The 19,347-nt window shown below is 44.2% G+C and overlaps 1 protein-coding gene across 12 annotated transcripts in view; it reads left to right on the forward strand.

The window, feature by feature from the left end:
- The window catches only part of TNS1 (tensin 1), a 315,520-nt gene that overhangs the window by 104,047 nt on the left and 192,126 nt on the right, over nt 1-19,347 (forward strand). For all 12 annotated transcript variants that reach the window (XM_053402387.1, XM_053402396.1, XM_053402412.1 and 9 more), the window contains exon 3: nt 16,673-16,710. In XM_053402387.1, coding sequence (XP_053258362.1) covers nt 16,673-16,710 — 38 coding nt within the window. The remainder of the gene's footprint in view (nt 1-16,672; nt 16,711-19,347) is intronic.

A 19,347-nucleotide genomic window follows, 5' to 3' on the forward strand; every position in this document is an offset into this window, starting at 1 on the left:
TGCAGAGACTGGTAACTTGTAGCTGCTACCTCCTATGTTGTTTTTGCTGCGTTAGCAGCACCTGAGTGACCTTCCCAGGGTGTACAGACAAGAAGACAGCTCTCTTAACTTGTTGATGTGCTCCAAAAAAAGCAGAGTAGTACATTTGACACCAGCTTGGCTGCAGCAGTTGCTGGAAGGGGGCATACAAGGCACCTTGGGGGCTCCACTGCAGCTTTTATAGATTCATAGAATTGTAGAGTTGGAAGGGACCACGTTTTATCCTTATCCTTTTCTCCTACTGACGATGTCCTGCAAGGCAGCTGGTACGGATTTTTCCTTGGAGATTACTCCTCAAGCCCTTCTCACAAATGTGTATAGTTGCAATGCAGCTGAGGTTAAGGATTAGAGTTTCCCTTCTCCTAGATGAGCTACCTTCCTAGGTTGACAAGCCCCACCTGCCCCTCACTCCTCACTTCCCTCTACAGCACATACAGAAACTGCCTTCTTGACTGTTGGACCCTCTATTGGTCTCATCTGCTCAATCTGCCAGAGCCTGTTTTCACATGCAGGGGAAGTCACCAAGGGTTTAAGACCCATTGGCCATGCTCACCTGAGAGCATGTGGTTAAGAGCGGTAGACTCGTAATCTGGGGAACCGGGTTCGCTTCCCTACTCCTCCACATGCAGCTGCTGGGTGACCTTGGGCTAGTCACACTTCTCTGAAGTCTCTCAGCCCCACTCACCTCACAGAGTGTTTGTTGTGGGGGAGGAAGGGAAAGGAGAATGTTTGCCGCTTTGAGACTCCTTTGGGTAGTGATAAAGCGGGATATCAAATCCAAACTCTTCTTCTTCACCTGGTTTAGCCAGCCAGTTGAAGACACTTCCTGGGGTGTGGCTGCTGTCACATGCTGATAGCTTCTAGGAGTCACAGGGTGGGGGACCAAAGGTGGACAAACTACCCCAGAAGGAACACACTGTGTCCCCCACCAGAGGTACTATCCCTCCCCTAACACTCCACACACTCCTTCCTTTGTATAATAAGCTGTTTTCTCTCACATATCCCTTTCTGTCCTCCATCCAGGAAAACAAGAGGCATTATAAAATTTCACTGACACATTCTAGTCAGGCAGAACATTTTGGGCAGGAAGCAAGACCTGCTAGAGATGTGGCTTGGGGAGAGTTCAAAGGGCCAGACAGAGAGGCCTGGAGGGCCATATCTGCCTCTAGAACCTGGGGTTTCCCATCCCTGTCATAGGCTAATTCCCACTCTTAATAATTGACTACAGCTCTTTTAACATTTGCTGCTTCTGTTTTTAACACTCTTTCAAGAACAAGTATGTGATACCCCCTAGCCTTCATCTGGGCTCTCATACAGTCCAGGCTAGCTATACAAGTTGGAACATATCACACACATTTAAAATAGAAGCAATGAATGTTAAAGATCTGGCAGCACTTTCTAGGAAAGAGCTGGGATGTGAATTGACCTACTGTGTTTCATCAAACACACACACACACACACACACACACACACACACACACATGCACATATATACCATCGTATTTAGTAGCCCCTTAAAATAAACATCCCTTCCAGAGCACACTTTAATTATATTTGCTTAGGATGTTGCTGCCATGTTTGAAATGCTAATTGAGTGAACACTGACAGCACACAATTCTTCTCCCCCCTTCCCCCCTTCTGGCGCCTTTGAAATCTGCTCTTGACTGATTTTTAGCCTAAATCAGGATCCATGTACGCCCCACAAAGAGAGCTTTCCAGCTAAATGTATTCTCTTAGCCTCCCTGTTTTTGCTCCATGCATGAAAACACGCAAAATGCAAAGCATCTCGATTCACAGCTGCAGTCCATGTTTCATATTGGAGGCACGACTCCTTAACACCAAAGCCCTACCACGGCTCTGTCAAAACCCCAACCCAGGTCCATTTTGAAAAATAAAAAGCTTCCTTTCACCCAGTAAGACAAGGAGAGCTTTGCCTGCAAGCTTGGAAAGAGCTGAGATGGGCACCTGGGGTTTATTATTATAAAGGTTTGGGAGAAAATGTTTAGGGAAATAGCCCACCTGCTTAGGATGGAACAGTTCCCTCCTCTGTTGGAAGGCCTCTGCTTGCCCTCCCACTTTTTGTTACATTCCTGCACATAACACATAACTTAAAACGTTAGGTGGGATAAGAATTGACTCATGGCTGAGGCCCTGCAACCCTTTTTCTGCTTTTTATAGTTTTAACTTGTTTATTTATTTTACTGTTTTATATATAGTTTAGGGCTCAAAACATTCATGCTGCATTCAGCTTGTGAGTGGTTCATCATCGCATAGCCTTTGACTTTGCACCCTCCAAACCTTTTGAAAGTGAGTTGAGCGATAGCATGCAAAATCATGGCTGCCACTTTGTGATGAATCACTTCCACATCTTGTCCATGTTTTGAACACAGGATGGTTGTGTGAACTGCCCCTCGGTGGTCTCTGTGGAGGGCAGAGCAAGCAGTGCATTTCAGTTTAGTAACTCTTAAAAAAATAACCAGAGTCTAAGGTGGAAAAGAGAAAGAAACTTGGAGGCATTTATTCAAACCATCACAAGTTACAGGTTTAGCTGAAGGTAGCTCTGATTGTTTCCTATGCGCGTACTGCACTGCTCTGTAACTGTTTAGCACCCCTGCACTCTCAGCCAGAATGGGTTTTGTCGCTGGTAGAAGGATGGTCTCTGGGAGGGGAAGGATTCTTCTGCACAAATAACATGGATGAGTAAAGTTGAGCAGGAGGTTACTGCAGGAATGGGAGGTCATTACCTTCCCGTCTTGCATGTGACTCAGAAGAGCGCACACGTGCCGGAAGGAATGGGATGGCCCACTGAAGACCCCAGCAGCTCACGCTGTCAGTCTGACACAGCTGATACAGATCAGGTGGAAGTCACTGGGCAGCGAGTTGTGTTCATATGTTCAGCCAAGTTCTTTTTATCGGACCTGGTCAGGTGCACAGTTCTCTTTCCGATGTCTCAGACAAGGAGGAAATGCTTATTGAGACTTCAACAATGCCCGCTTCCTGTGTTCCCTCAGGCAGGAAACAAGCGCAGCAGCAGAGAATGCCTGAGGGCTGATTAAGCCACCAGTCTTTGCTTGGAAATCTGGGCTGATTCAGGCTTCTCTCCCTCCGTTGCATGGTGCTTGCACGTCCTACCCTGGCTGCAGTGTGGAAGGGAGCAGCCACAGCCCGTCTTGCATCTAAACAGGAAGCCCCAAAGAAGGCACTTCAATGTTTTAACCTAATGCCATGTTTGCTGCAGAAAGTCTAGCTGAAATTGTATCTTCTTACCATGCATGTGTGCACGTACATGTAGTCTGGCTTGTTCTGCAAACCAAAATTTCAGTGGCACATCCATTAAATTAGAAATATTTGGGAGAGCATAAGTGGGCTCCACCAGGGGTCCCCACTTGCTACTTTGTGAGCTTCGGTTGGTGCTTCTTTTCTGAGCATGAACACTAGGAAGCCTTTACCGCCTGAGATAAATAAAGCCTCTGACAGTTCTGCTGCTCCAGAGGGGTAGAGAAGGTGGTGGAAGTTGGGAGAGGAGGAGGAGGTGGAAGATGATGGGAGCTTTCAGGAGAAATCCATCTTAGTCAAGCAGCTGGAAGTTTAAGAGAAAGCTCCAGAAGCAGGCACACAAAACTTAAAGAGGTTGTCTTCTCCAGCTTTTGATAACTCTCCAGAAGCAACCAATCTGAAAACGCTGATGGTGAAGGTGGCTAGTCTGCCTCACTTTTTAAGTAACTGGATTGCTCATAAGTCCTATTATATTTGTGTAGTATTGATGTGTATGTTTTCGACTTTATAAGCCATTGTTTACTGAAGCTAGGCACAACTGTTGCCCTTCCCATCTTTTTCTCTGTGCTGTGCCACTTTTTGGTTTGTTTTGGTTTGCGCAAAGTGTGTGACAACCTTTAATGTTGCTTGCCCTCCACCTTTGCTTGCAACGTTACCTGAGCTCACATTTAACAAAGGGGGAAGCTGAAGGGCGATGACTTGTCCCACCGAGGATTGGCTCATACGTGAGCGTGCATCACTCATATTTCTCAACATGTGGGTGAATGTATAAATGGATCCCATGGTTTTCAAAAGATGAGTGTCTTGAGATAGTTTGAGGTAGTTTGGAAGTTCCATTTGCGGTCTTGGATGTGAGCTGACTCACTGAGACTTGCTAGTCATCACTTGATGGTGCAGCGATTAAATTAGGAACATGGATATAGGAACTGAATTCTTCTAAAAGCTGAAACCCAGTATTTTGCCTGCTAAACAACACTGATTTCCTGTAACTTGCCTATTTATGCGTCAGCATCTCATATGACCCGAAACAGCACTTGCTGCTTCCTGTTCTGCTGGAGAGCTAATAGCTGCTGGTTTTTTTTGCAAACATTTCTTGGTCATTAGTTGCATTACAAGCGACTGGACTGTATCAGAAATGAGAGCTTAATTTGGGTAAAATATTAACAAATACAAGTGTTTCTGGAGAAGTTCTCAGATGCTTGTAATTCCAGAGTGCTTTTCTCTACTCCCAGGAGGCCATTGCTGTCCATTTCCAGATAAGAATGGTAAAGCTTTATGACAGCTAAAAATGCTGTAGAAAAACAATTAAAATTAAACAAGAAAAAATGAATTCAAGAGGAACGGAGCTGCTTCTCCTCTGGCTTTAAGGTCTTGGCACCAATGAGAATTTGGATTACCGTACCTCTTGGCAGTTCTTCAGCGATTTGGGTCCTCTGAACCTTTCAATGTGCTTCCCTTTGAGTGGCTCTTGGGTAGCTTGGAGAAAGAGAGAAGCTATAATGTTGCAGTCGAAACAGGATAGCCTTTATCTGACTCTTTCTGCAGTGCCACTGGCAGCTGCTAAATGGAGTCTGTTCCCTCCTCCTGCTCCTAACCAAAGTTAGGAGAATCTGGAGATAATAGCCAGATTCTCAGGATGAGCAGTGGTACATGAAAAACAGGACATATGGAACAGCTCTCTGCCCCCACCCACAATGCAGTGCCATTTTAAGTGGCCACCCAAACACTGAATGCTAGTGTGTGCCAGGCTAGAGGTGGTGCCATGGTTGCATCTTATCATAACACAGTTCCAGTCATTATCATGCCATTGCCATGCTCCACTAAATTGTATGGCTGGAAAGGACCCAAAAGTCATCTAGTTCATAAGCCAGCACTTGACACAATTGTATTTGTTTGCTTGCATAATGTATATCCTGCACCTTCAACCACTAGGGATACTCGGGTGCCCAATAATGCATACAGCAACAACAATTAAATCTGCAAACTTATAATTAATTGCAGTAAAAACAAAGCAGTACAAATAGTAGCAAATGCTTAATAATGGCAGTCATAAAATCAACCCTACTGCTTGCAGTTGGAAAATCCAGATATGATCAAACACAGCACTAAGGTGTCTTATTTTTATTTTCCCAGATATCATTCACTGAGCCCTCACTCAATTAAGCACCTTTTTTTCCAACCTGATCTTTTTGAGTTGGAGTAGTTTGCATGCAATTGTGTAACGGCAATCTTCTTGCGATGAATAACTGCTGGTCTTGCAGCAGCTGTTAGCAGCCAGATGTTCTATAGGCAGGCACACGATGATGTGCTTGGCAGATCCACCTCCATCCTACCCTGAGTGATGTAGTGCATGTAACCCTTCAGCACTGCTGCACTTTTTAGGCAATAGGTTGGTGCACAGCACCAGCACCAGCAGAAACTACATCACAGGCTCTGGGCTTCATTGTCCCCACAGTGCATTGTGTTACAGCTTTATGAGTAGCCCTGAGATCCTGCATGCTGCTTGGCTGGTGGGCTGTCTTGGTGTCATTTGGTTTTGGCATATTTGTAGATTGCCTTGGGTGACCTATTTCAGAAAGACCGTATAAAAATGTTAAAACTAAATAGCTTTGGGTTTTTAACCTTCCTGTTCATTTCTAGTTGCAACTGGCCATTATGCACCTATTGATTAATCAAAACAGAATTATACACCTATTAACATGCCTCTCAAAAACACACACAAAAAAATCTCCTTTGAATTATGCAGGCCTGAAGACCATAACAGTCCAGAAGAAGAAAGAAGCTTGATGGTTTGCATAATTCTAGTCATGATGGTCATATTACTCTGTCATGAAACTTGGAAATATTAAGTTGGCTGTGTTGACAACTGAGGTATTTAAGAAAAATTGAATGCTGGGGGCTTGGCTATAAGCCTTTACAAAGGAATTCAGTGAAAATTCCTCAATTCTTGTGGGGATAGGTGTGTGTGTGTGTGTGTGTGTGTGTGTGTGAGAGAGAGAGAGAGAGAGAGAGAGAGAGAGAAATTGACTGGAAACCACCGGCCTCTGTCCACTTCTGATCAGCTGAAAAGGTTGGTAGGAAGGCTCAGGATGACTAGATAGTTCATATAGGAACCTATACACAGAGAGATTGCGTATAGAGCAGGGAACTGAAGTGCCCCTTTCTAGGCCTGTTCAGCTTTTCAAGATTAAGTATGCATGCTATGGTCAAGATCTGACATTTGAGTGAATATGTATTGCTCTGGAATCATTTGCTGGCTGTCACATTCAGTGTCCTGACCCTGAAGTCCCCCACCCTTTGACTCATTTTGCAAGCAAAGGCAAGAACCCTGGAAGAGATATTTTAATATTTACATATGTTTGGATTGCGTCCATACATTTTTGTTGAAAACAAAGCTGTCAAAAGATATCTGATATTGTTTTAAATTTTTATATATCTTCTTCATTTGAGTGACTGTGGGGCCCCTTTTCAGGACCAAGGTCCTTTCAAACCCACTTGCAAAAAAAATTGTTACAAAATACCGTATTTTTTGCACCATAACACTCACTTTTTTCCTCCTAGAAAGTAAGGGGAAATGTCTGTGCGTGTTATGGAGGGAATGCCTACGGGTGGCATGCCTACGGATTTTCCTCCTCTAAAAACTATGTGCGTGTTATGGTCGGGTGCGTGTTATAGAGCGAAAAATACGGTAATTAAAACCACCTACAGATTAGAACTTTTTTAAAATTTAAAAACCAACAGAGCAGCACAAAGCAAAAACAGCATATGTGATAACATGACAGCCTCTAACATCAGATACCATTCCAATAGCAATAATAAAACCAGGTTTTAAACCCTACTGGCTACCTAACCAAAGGTGGATTGAAAAATATATATATATAGGGCCTACCTAAAATTTAAACTGGAAAAGAGCCAAACATAACTCCTGGGAGAAGGAGTTCCATAGGTGAGGGATCACTGCTGAAAAGGTCCTTCCCTTTCCTGCATTCCCTCAAGCCTGATGGTACCCAGTGGTGCACCTGCAAGATGGGCAGGCTCATATGGATGCAAGTAACTTGACCCCTAATCATTTAGGGTTTTAAAGGTCAGAGTTGGCACTTTAAATTGGACTTGGACGTTAAGCAGCAGTGAGTTCTTCTGAACAACAGAGCTAAGGCTGCCAGCATAGGCTCACTTCCTTGGGAGTCTTCCCTTTTGTCACTTTTGCTACCTGCGGCAAATCTTGTTTCTTTTGAGTCCCTCCAGGTGTCCCTTTTATTCCGCATGGGGTGATCACACTGCTTCATTTTCAGTCAGTGCATATCACATAATTGTTCTGGTTTATTGTTGTTGTGCTATAGCAATAATGTGGTAACATTGGGGAGGCATTGCAGAACAAACTAAAGTATAATAAATCCACTTTAGATAAGGCTAAGCAGAACAAAGAGAGTTTCATGGATAAGATTCAAAAACTGTTGGGAGGGGTAGATCAGCCCAGATACTGATAGCCCACTTCCCAGAAAAGTACAGTTAACAAGTCTGGACTTGGCTGCATTCTTGTCCCAAGTCTCTCTCTCTTATTTTTTTTTTTAAGAGAAGGACAGAGAGGGCTGAGGAGAGTCCAAGTGCCCTGGCTCCTGCTCCTCTTCTGCTCACTGCTAGGCCAGGTTTTCTCTACTGTTCAAATCTTGGCCTAAAAATGCAAAGGTAACATATCCTGTATAGCAATCCCCTGCTCCTGTAACCTTTCCTTGCTAAGAACAATGGCTGTCTTGTGTATCAAAGTAACAGATGCTGTTTCTGGCAAGGGCTGCAGCCGCCAATGTAAACCGCTCTGGGGTGATTGAACTTGACCCAACCCAAGGCTTTGCTGGCAACATACCAAAGTTTTGGGCTTCACAGGGCTGGGCTGGGGAGGAAAGGGGAATGGAGTGGGACTTTGCAGTGCATAAATCTGGAAATGTTGCCCCTCGACAGGGCCACGTCCCCATCTAGAGTGAATTCTGTGCTGGTGTGCAGCACTTAATCCGGGTTAAAGTAGGTGCTAGTTTGACTTGACACCCAGCTATATTCATTCCCATTATAATAAAAGTCAGTGCCTCCGTATTAAACCATATTCCCCGGAAAGAATTACACAGCAAGAGAGTCTTTCTAAACTGTACATAGCCATAAGATTTATTAGGAATAGTGTAGAGAACCAAGCGTCCCCTTTCTTATCATCTGTACCATGAATAAACAACAGGCTCTTTACCAAAGATGAAGCTATATTTTGATTTATTTTTTTAAATGGCTGGTCTAGTACTACTGCTGTAAACTCAAGTCTCCCCTCAGCTGTGCAGGGAGATGGCTTTAGGGAAATCTCTTCTCCCCTTTAAAGCCCCAACACACGCAGACACCTACCTTCAAAGTAAGGACAACAGTTCTGGAGTACCTTATAGGACTATTATATGGATTTATGAGAAAATGTTCACAATGTGCTTTGAAATGCTCTATAGCTAGATTGGTGTACATACACCGCAAGATCTCTTTAGCGAAGGCAAAGTTTGTGCTGGATGTAGTTATGTGCATTAGAATCTCCTCTTTGCTAAGTGTTCATCCAATGGAGCTCGAGATCAGCTAGTGACACATTAAATATTAACAGAGCAATAAACCTTAAATGCATACCTTCCCCCACTGTGAGGGTGAACATCTTGTTTAGCAATGAAGGCCACCCAGGAAATTCACCATGGGCCAAATGATGATATGTCACTTGTATATTGTCAAAGTAACTCAGCCACAAAAATCTGAAAAATTGTGCTTGTGTATGTTGTTAGTTACCAGGCCACAGTTGGGTGGAGATGCAGGGCTGCTTCTTTGTCAGAGCAAAATTAGGAACTAAACCCTCAAAATCATGCAAAATCACAAGATGCTATATCATGTTTGTTGTTTGTCCTGTTATTTCTGAGCCCCATGGAAACAGGACTAATTATTTGTTTTGTTTTTCCTGTAAACAGAAAGGGGTAGTATTTGGGCATGTTGGGTGTACATGGGGTGAAGATGGGTGGGTGGGAATAGAGCACATCAAGTATCTATACCTATAACTACTACCAGGTAACAGATCTTCCATTTTTGGTATATCTGGTGCCTGAGTGGTGAGGCTTAGTAGACCTGGCCTTTGAGTAACTCTGAACCAGCTCTCCCTCTCCATGGTTTCTCCACTGGTAGACCTCTCATTCATTGGGCACACTTTGTGTTTTGATGATGTCCTTCTTCTCTTTTAAAAAATTAATCCTTTTGAAAGAATAACAATACTTCAAATAAAAAATGCAGAATTGGTATTGACTCCCACCTCTGCCATGGTTGATTTTGTTAATTTCTTTTCCACTAAATATTCAAATTTCCCCCATATCTTATTTTTTGTCAGTTTTATAATAAAAAATTAATAATAAAAATTTATTATTTATACCCCACCCATCTGGCTGAGTTTCCCCAGCCACTCTGGACGGCTCCCAATCGAGTGTTAAAAACAACACAGCATTAAATATTAAAAACTTCCCTAAACAGGGTTGCCTTCAGATGTCTTTTAAAAATAGGATACGTACTTACTTCCTTGACATCTGATGGGAGGGTGTTCCACAGGGTGAGTGCCACTACCAAGAAGGCCCAATATCTCAATATTTCTTAATGCTGAATTTAATCTTTTATTGTTAACTTTTTAATGTGTTTACAGTAAGTTTCCAAATAATCTTGATGATATCCTTCCATCTGCAAATGAAATACTCCATTCTTTCCCTGATTTTATTCACCCATCCGCCCTTAATTAATTGCACTGCTGCTGCAATCAACTTCACAATTCCATGCATTTCTCCTTAGAAAGCAAAACAAAAACCCAACATGTCAGGATAACAAACAGCACTGGACTGTGCTGCCGGAATGCCATACAGGACTCCCAGCAAAATGGATATAACAGTTACTTTGCAAGACTGGCTTAAATCATGCTCTCGGCTACAGTCCCCCTTGCCCCTGTGATAAATGGACCAAGAGGTTCTTTCTCCAGACAATAGTTGTGTCGTGTTCTACCCTTCTCTTTATTTAATTGTCTAGACTGGCTTCATAAATTCCAGTCATTGCTACGACTTCATTCACTTCCCCTCACAGTGCTACAATCAACCCTTCTTCCCAGGGAGTTCTGGGGATTTTAGCTCTGTGAAGGGAATAGGGGTCTCCTAACAATGATAGCTCAGTTGGTAGAGAATGAGGCTCTTAATGTCATGGTTGTGGGTTCGAGCCCCATTGGGCAAAAGATTCCTGCGTCACAGGGGGTTGAACTAGATGACCCTCTTGGCCCTTCCAATTCTACAACTCTAACAACTTTCAGCACTCTTAACAAACTACAGTTCCCAGCAGGGCCGGGTTTAGGTTTGATGAGGCCCTAAGCTACTGAAGGTAATGGGGCCCTTTATATGTCCAGCTGTCCTCTGTCAACAACAAATTATAACTGTTTTTTGTGTTGAATGTATGCTATATGGTAATTGATGGACCTAATAGGTATCTAAAGCCATTTGCACATAACAAAACATGTATTTTATCAAAGTAATTGTTGAACTGAAATACAATTAAGAAGAAGTATATTAATAGTGAAATACAATTTTTTCCCTTTAAATTTTTTTTTGGGGCCCCACGGGGCCCTAAGCTATAGCTTGTTTAGCTTATACATAACTTCAGCACTGCCCCAGCATTCTCGGGAGGAAGCCATGAAACTGCTTTAAATCTATAATGCAGCTGAGGCCTTACTTTTTTGGTTCATCCAGGGGAGGCAGGCATTCCCTTGCCTCCCTACTTCAGATTCCTATGACTGGTCCAGCAACTGGTGGCCCTGCAACTACACCTGGCCAGCAGATGGTCACTGTTGGTTTGCAAGCCATACTATGGTTCTTCGGCAGTAAGCTACAAATAATATACAAACGATGGTACCGCACGGCACATAATCTAGTGCAACACATTCCCCTTTGCTGTCTTCACTGAGACTGTTCCCACAGCGAAGGCAGAAGAGGATGGGTATGGCTGACTTAGGCCTTAAAGCAAGATCCTGAGTATGTTTAATCAGAAGGAAGCTCTGTTTGCTTCAGCCGGACATTTCCTAGAATATAAGGCAAGCGTGGTGTGGTTATTGCCATGTTCTTTGTACCAGGACAGTAGTCGGGTGCATTCCATTCCTGGCTGGCCCTTTCCTTTGGTAATTGTGGGCTTGTCTCTGCTACCGCTTGTGCTGTGCTTTCTAGGCACAGTTCCGATAGGTTTTTTTCTTTTGCAGCACCACTTTCCCTGGGAAAACCCATTGTTTACTGGTGGATCGCTGTTTACAAACCTGAACTGGGTTTTCTGCGAATTGGTGTTTGTTCCGATTCAGCAGTAAACAGTGGGTTTTCCTGGGGAAAGTGGCAGGATGAAAGAAAAACTCTTTGGACCCATGTCTAGAAAGCAGGAACAAGCAGAAGAAAACATGGGACAAGTGGGGGTGAGCCCTCTCTCCCTGTATGTGTGTTCCATTCCCTGTCTCCTCTGCTTGCCTTGGGGTTCCTTTGCCCTCTGTTGTTTTGACTGTGGCAAGTTTGGACAGTCTCTCCAGTGCTTGATCTCAACTGGGGTAAGGAGTCCAGTTCTGTCGATGCAGTTATTCTTCCCCAGTGGCGGCAACGGTTGGCTGGCTGCCTCTCTTCCTTCTCTTTCTTCACTTCTTCACTTCCTCCTCCTCCTCCTCCTCCTCTTTATATTAAACATGCTTGTGCTGTTGTGCACTGATAGGAAAAGAAAACGTTATATTAAAAAGTGTGATGGAATGCGTCAAAGGAATTTTTAAAAATTATTTTAATTTCAGCATTTGCCTTTTAAAGCAATGGTGGGAGGAACCACACTGCAGGACCCATAGCTGCTTTGAGCACCATTTGGCAGAAAGCTGGGATACAGATTTAGCAAATAAATAAATAAAATAAAAGAGTAGCCTGGCACTCATGGAAGGCAGTGCAACCAGGAAATGTTGGTACATCTCCACCCACAATAGCTCCTCTTAGCTGCTGTAATAAAGCTTTGCCACTTCCTGATGGATAGGAAATGTACTGCATTTTTTAAAAAAGTGCTATGAACCAAAGAAGGATGGAAGAACAACAGGAGAAGTATTGGGTTGCAACAGTTTGGCAGTGATGTTGTTTCAATTCTTTGTAATATCAATGAATGAATGATGCAAATTTGAAAGAAAAGGGGCTGGTGTGAAAGCAAGCTGTTATTTGCCTCCACTAAGTTTATCACTTGGACAGCACCGTGTATGTTCAATACAGAATAAAATAAATTATGCACCCAGACAATTCAGATTGTGTGCCAAGAAATACTGAATTCTAACCTAAATAATTTATGATTACACTTGTCCACCTTTGGGCATTTTCAGCTGTTTATCTACTTTCCCTCCATTCGGTTTAGACCAGAACAGACCACATCTGCATGTATTTGAATTTGTATAGGAGGAACAGCTTCAGTCCTTCTTGCTCATACCCATAGGCATTCTTTTTAGTCTTTCCCTGCCCCAGAATTGTGCAAAAGCACACAGCCAGGCACTTGTGCAGCATTTGGTTATTGTGCAAATCTGATATATGGCTATGCTCCTTTCACGCCTTTCTGTTGAAAAAAAGAAATGAAAGCAATTGTACATTCTCAGCACCGACTTTTCAGATTGCTGCCCAGGATATCTGGTACAGATTTTTTTTAATGTGGTTTGCTTGTGCAGTTTTCTGTTTTTGTGCAAATCAGAGGGATTGGGGGGGAAAAAGAACCCCTATTCAGGAGCATACCAGTTATGAAGTGAAAGCATTGAAGAAGTAGTGGGCATGAAAAAGGGAGCAGCAGAAAGTGACAATTGATTCATCCACCCCAAAGCACCAAAACAAATAACCTGAAACCCCAAATGGAGCAGTTTGAACAAATCTGATTTCCTGCAATTTACCCATATTGGGTAAACCTGAAATTACAGGGGCATTTACATGGGAATGCAAAGAGCTGCAAACAGATGGTGAACTCCAGTGTGAACAAACCCCAAGAAGTACAAGCGTGCATTGCTTCTCTTTATTTTGCATAATTTTCAGGCTCTACCCCTTTTTTGCAGAATTTGATTTTGTTAATCATGAGGAGGAAGAAGCAGTTATTGAAGGTTCTGATGTCTCATGCCCACCCCCTAGAAATCTTATTCAGCCACCATTCCAGCAGGCATTGGCCCCACATTTTTAAGAGCAGCTATGTAAAATGAAATCTGGGATTTCTTTAAAGCACTCTGAAGCCTGCACTCAGTATCACATCCTGTGCCTTTTCTGTTTGTCCTTGTGACATGGGAGCATACACAGTGCATTTCTATGTAGGGGCTAATGCATCTCCATGCATGGTACTAAGCTGGCCTTGCAAGTTGGGTTGGGAGCTCTCTTTCCCAGACAAAATTGGATGGCACTGGGAAGTGATTTTTATCAGGAGCTCAAGATCTCTACCAGTGTGCTGGGTTAGGGAGGCAGGGAGAACATGTGCTTGTGGAATTAAGGCATTCCCATGACATTCCATGTATGCATTTATTGTTCAGGAGTCCACCATGCTCCCCGTCCCACATGGAATGTTTTATAGAAGGTACTTTGAAATGCACACAGCCTCCTTGCAGCGCTTTCTGTAACTGCTCTGTGCTCACACATCTTCAAAACCTTAGAGAGGAGCAAAAGCAATGCATCTGGCTTTGCTCTATCTCGGGCTTTTCTTTTTTAACATAAAATATTTTTTAAAGCCTCAAGGCAGTTTAAGCATGAAAAAAATAATCTCCCCCCCTAGTCCCCCCCATCTTCACTTCATCCTCAAGCTTGTGAGGATTTTGATCACACAGAGCCTAGGGCTTGCTGATCAGAATGTCGGTGGTCCGAATCCCTGTGACGGGGTGAGCTCCCGTTGCTCGGTCCCTGCTCCTGCCCACCTAGCAGTTCAAAAGCACGTCAAAGTACAAGTAGATAAATAGGTACCATTCCAGCGGGAAGGTAAACGGCATTTCCGTGCGCTGCTCTGGTTCTCCAGAAGCGGCTTAGTCATGCTGGCCACATGACCCGGAAGCTGTACGCTGGCTCCCTCAGCCAATAAAGTGAGATGAATACCACAACCCCAGAGTCGTCCGTGACTGGACTTAACAGTCAGGGGTCCCTTTACCTTTACCTTTACCTTTATCATCTAGGTGAACAGTTGGTTATTACATTCTCCTAGCCTTTTGGCTAAGATGGCCTGGACTGGGGGGTGATGGTGGCTCTCAATATACCGTACTTTTGAATTCCCGTTTTCATTGAGCCCATGTGGAAGGGATGCAGCTCAGGGACAGACTGTTTGCCTAACATGCAGAAGGTCCCAGGTTCATTTCCCCACATCTTTAGGTGGGATACTTCTGCCTGAAATCCTGGAAAGCTGCTGCCAATCAGAGCAGACACTACTGAACTCGATGGACCCAATGGGCCGAATCAGTATAAGACAGCGGTCTATATCCCTAGCCAGTATTGCCAGGGGTTTGGGATGATGGGTGCTGAGGTCCAGCAACATCTGGAGGGCACCAGGTTGCCTACATCTTTTGTAGGAGATAGAAAGCTGGACTTGGACCAGAGATGGTAGTGGTTTGAATCCTTACCTGGCTGCAAAGCCTGCCCATGTCTGCACAGCTAAGCAGTGGTGGCAGATTTCTAGTTAAAATGTGTTCAGCTTCAACTCTCAACCACAGCTCTTATTAGAAGGGATAGGAGGCATAATAAAGTACTCACCTTTTGAGGGAGAATGTCATATGGATAGCAGAGAATGAATGGAGGCACAGGAAGCTTGCTATCCATATTAAGTAACAGAATGAATGAGCCCATAGTCTTCCTCTTTCACTTGTTGCTGGTCTTACCTGAGTGGAGACTGCTGGGGTTGGCTGCAGAGGGCAGTGAGCTCCACATTAGATGCGGATGCCAAAGAAGCCACAGTTCAAAAGCAGAGTAGGATGAGAGGCCCTTTGCTGAATCATGGTACAGTGGTACCTCGGGTTAAGTACTTAATTCGTTCTGGAGGTCCATTCTTAACCTGAAACTGTTTTTAACCTGAAGCACCATTTTAGCTAATGGGGCCTCCCGCTGCTGCTGCCGCGCTGCCAGAGCACGATTTCTGTTCTCATCCTGAAGCAAAGTTCTTAACCTGAAGCACTATTTCTGGGTTAGCAGAGTCTGTAACCTGAAGCGTATGTAACCTGAGGTACCACTGTACTTTCAAACGTAACATTTTAAAACATAGTTCCTTGTGAATTGGTTTGTCTTATTGGTTAGTTGAGCAGACTAGGACTTTAGTGGTTGGCCTGGAGCAATCCTACTTCCATGTCCTCAGTTCTTCTTCTGCAAAATGGGAACAAAATGGGCTCTTATGGGGAAATGGATTGTAAGGACTTTCCCCAGCCTGAACAGCCGATATAATAAAATAATGACTTTGCTGCCTTGCTGTCCAGTGAGCTTTTGCAACAAGCATTTGAACAAAGCAAAGCAAGGTGAGATGAGAAAATTAGGCCAAGAACGCTCATCCTTTTGTTTCCTAAGCTGTTTTTTTTTTGGGACAGTGGGAGGAGGGAGGGACAATCCCCCCTTCTTTTCTTTTCCTGGTCCTGTTCCAAATCCATACAACCGTAAAGTGATGCTGCCTCCTAAGGAGGGGAGCATAGCCTGTACATTTTCAACATTCTTGCTGGAGTTAACGACTTAGAAACATGACTCCCCAAAAGAGGGAGGGCTCGGCCCATTTGTGTGTGGGGTGTGTGTGTGTGTGTGTGTGAAGTTTAGTCACGAAAGGAGGGGTGGAAATAGGAAAAAAATGCAGAGCCTCAGGGCAGCCTCTGACAGCGCAGTGGGCTGGCAGGCAGCTCCCAAACAATGTGCTTAGTATTATCCCCAGGACTGGAGCTGTCGGAGCGGGCTGGCGCGTACCTGTGCAGCCTGGGCTATCTTTGGCTAGGTGCCAGCGTGCGGAGAGGGTTACTTCCCCCCTCCCTCTGCCTTCCCTCCCTCCTGCGTGTGGTGTGTAGCCTTTCTCCCCCTTCTCGCAGGAGTTGTTCAGAAAGCCTGGAAGCGGCTCCTTTTGTAGCACAGTCTAGGGTTGGGTGGAGTTTTTTTTGGTGATTTCCCCTCCCTCTTTTTTTTTTTTTGGAGGGGGGGGGATTTGCTCATCTGTTCTTTCTTGCCTTGCTTCCGTTTTTTCCCTGGGTGAGGCCCCTTTTCTTCCCCAGTTTCTTGAATGTTTCGGTTTGAAACGTAAGATTTCTTGTTTTTCATTTCTCTCTTCTTCCACCCCTCCCCTCCCCGCTCCTTTTCTGTTTCCCGTACAGGTTGCAAGCTGTCCTGTCACAAGAAATGTGAAGCCAAGGTAAGAGAGTGCCTTGTTCCTACTCTCATTGTCTTACAACAACATTGCGGTTTGTGCTACCTTTTCCTTCTGTCTGATGTGAATCTTCTTTGAAAAGTCATTTGGATGAGGAACAGGGAACTTCTGTTGCTCTCCTTTTCCCTCTCCTTCTTTCTCTTTCTCTTTCTCTCGCCCTCCTGCTTCTGTACTTTGTTTATCTTTTTTGAAAAAGAAAATGCTGTGATTGTTCCTCAAGGTGAAATTTGCCAGGTTCCCACCAGGTCTGGAAGTTCTTATTGCAAACTCTTGGGGAGCACCTCTGCCCTGAATTGCTTGCAAAGAGAGGAGGGGACCTACCTTGATCTGCAATGTTTAATGTTTATTTATTTTTTTGCAATAAGTCTTTTGAAAAAATTCTTCCCGGGCCAGCGTTATGGCGGTCTGCCTCATTTTTTCCCCTTTCTTTCTTCCCCTCCTTCTTTTTTTCTTTCCCCAGAGGAGGCTGCTATATTAGCAGGAAAGGTTTGCTAAAGCTCTCAAGGTGAACGATCTTTCCTCATCCACGGGCAAGGCTATAAAATAAATGCAACCACCTGAGTATTATTCTGTCCTTGCTAACTCACTTTAGGAGGTCGTATGCCCTTTGAAGCAGTCAAGGATGCCTGGGGCAGTTGAGTTGAGCTACAAAAGAATCTCTCTCTTTTCATGCTCTGTGCTTTAATAAGATCCATTCAGTTTGGCTCTTGATGTTAAGAAATGCTTTATCGTTCTTATTGTGGTGCTGCGCCTCATGCCATCCTTGATGTATTATTCCCATTTAACAGACTGGGCTTACAGGCCACCGGATAGTGACTTGCTCAGGGCTGCCTAGTGAATCTGGGTCTAAAGTGGGGCTTAGATTGGAAAATCAGCCCACCCCTCTGTCTCTGTTGGATTGCATTGGTTCTTAGAAGCCAGGCAGACCTAGGCTCAGCGGTCCATGGATAACATCAGTGACCTCCACAAAGTAAAGAGAAACTGAAGTTCTTATGCTGCTCTTCACAGGGATGGCAACAGTCTAAGCTTAAGGCAAGATGGTGGTGACAGAATGGGGCAGTAATGCGCCACCAGAAGAAATGCTGCTGGCACAGACATAACTTCTTCTCCCTTAAGTCGTCCATGAGCCCAGCCTACCATTGGCAACCACTTTCATTTGGGCTGGGTGCTTGCTTATTTTGTTCTGACAGATCTGAACAGGGCAAGTCTTTGTTGAAGGTAGATGGACTTAGCACTGCATTTCCTTCTTCATTACCCCATTGCTACCATCCTTTGCTCGCTTCAGTGAAACTTGTGCCAGTGGTGATGCATGAAGTTCCAGGTAGCACACCCCTACTAGGGATTTTTGCATGGTTGATTAGGAGGTAGTGGCAGCTGTGGTTCTTCCGCATGTTCCTCTGATGGACTGTACCCTTCCTGGCACATTCATTGCTGTGCAAGGGCCCGTTTGCCACATTGTCCTAACAACATTCTGGACTGTTTGGACCTGACCATTTGTGTGGAGAGGGCACAAATATGCCAGTCAACTCCTCCAGCTGGCATGCCATCCCCATATGTCCAAATTATGGCCCACACTCAGTGCAAATTTGCATAGCTAGTTCTTGGATTTTATCTGGGAATTGGACTGTATCCCCCCCTTTTTTTTGCCTATGCACATAGGCCAAAATTCATGTGCCAGCACGGCATGGACATTCAGGGACAGGGAAGGAGGGGATGATGTGCTGCTGCATGCAATGTTCCAGTTTATAACTCTGTGGCCTCAGTCTCATTTCTAGGTCCTGCCATTCAGATATGCTTCAGTATCTGTCTTAGCCTTTACACCTGGAGCTATTTAAGCAGAAGCTGGACAGTCTTCTGCTTAGGATGCTGCAGTTGCATTCTGCATTGCATAACTTGCATTCAGCAGAGTGCTGGGCTAAATGATCAGGGTACCAGCCCTGCAATTCAATGATTCTTTGATCTACCATGGTCAGGGCAAAGGCTCTGACCTTCACCATTCACCATTTTTCATCTTCTTTTGAATAAATGTTCCTCCTGTTCTGTTCTAAAAGAATTGCCTCCTTGCCATGACCTTTTGATTTTTTTCTGTTTTCTTTAGACTGTAATACAGGATTCCTCAAACTTGGCCCTCCAGATGTTTTGAGACTACAGTTCCCATTATCCCTGACCACTGGTCCTGCTAGCTAGGGATCATGGGAGTTGTAGGCCAAAAACATCTGGAGGGCCGAGTTTGAGGAAGCCTGCTCTAATAAGTCTGTTGGGCTATACACCTATCTGATGTATAGGAACAGTAACATGTATATTGGCACTAATTCAGGGCTGCAAAGGGGAGGACCCTTGAGGGATTATTCCTGTTGTTGAATGGGATGCCTTGTGAAGATGGTCTGGGTCTTTATTCCTCTCCTACTTTGTAAGCTATATAAGTAGGTGGAGATGGAATTATGGAGAAAGAGAAAGACTTGTTGAGTCTTTCTGTCAAGGTGTTTGAAGGTGGGAATGAGAACAGATCCCAAATGAGAAGCATGAAATAAAAAGTACAATCATATTCTCCAAAGAAGCCAGTGGTGTGTTGGACCAGGATGGAGTATGTCCACAATGAACCAAACTGCTGGACTGGATATG

Source organism: Podarcis raffonei, chromosome 1 (genome assembly GCF_027172205.1).
Source record: "Podarcis raffonei isolate rPodRaf1 chromosome 1, rPodRaf1.pri, whole genome shotgun sequence".
Lineage (NCBI taxonomy): Eukaryota > Metazoa > Chordata > Lepidosauria > Squamata > Lacertidae > Podarcis > Podarcis raffonei.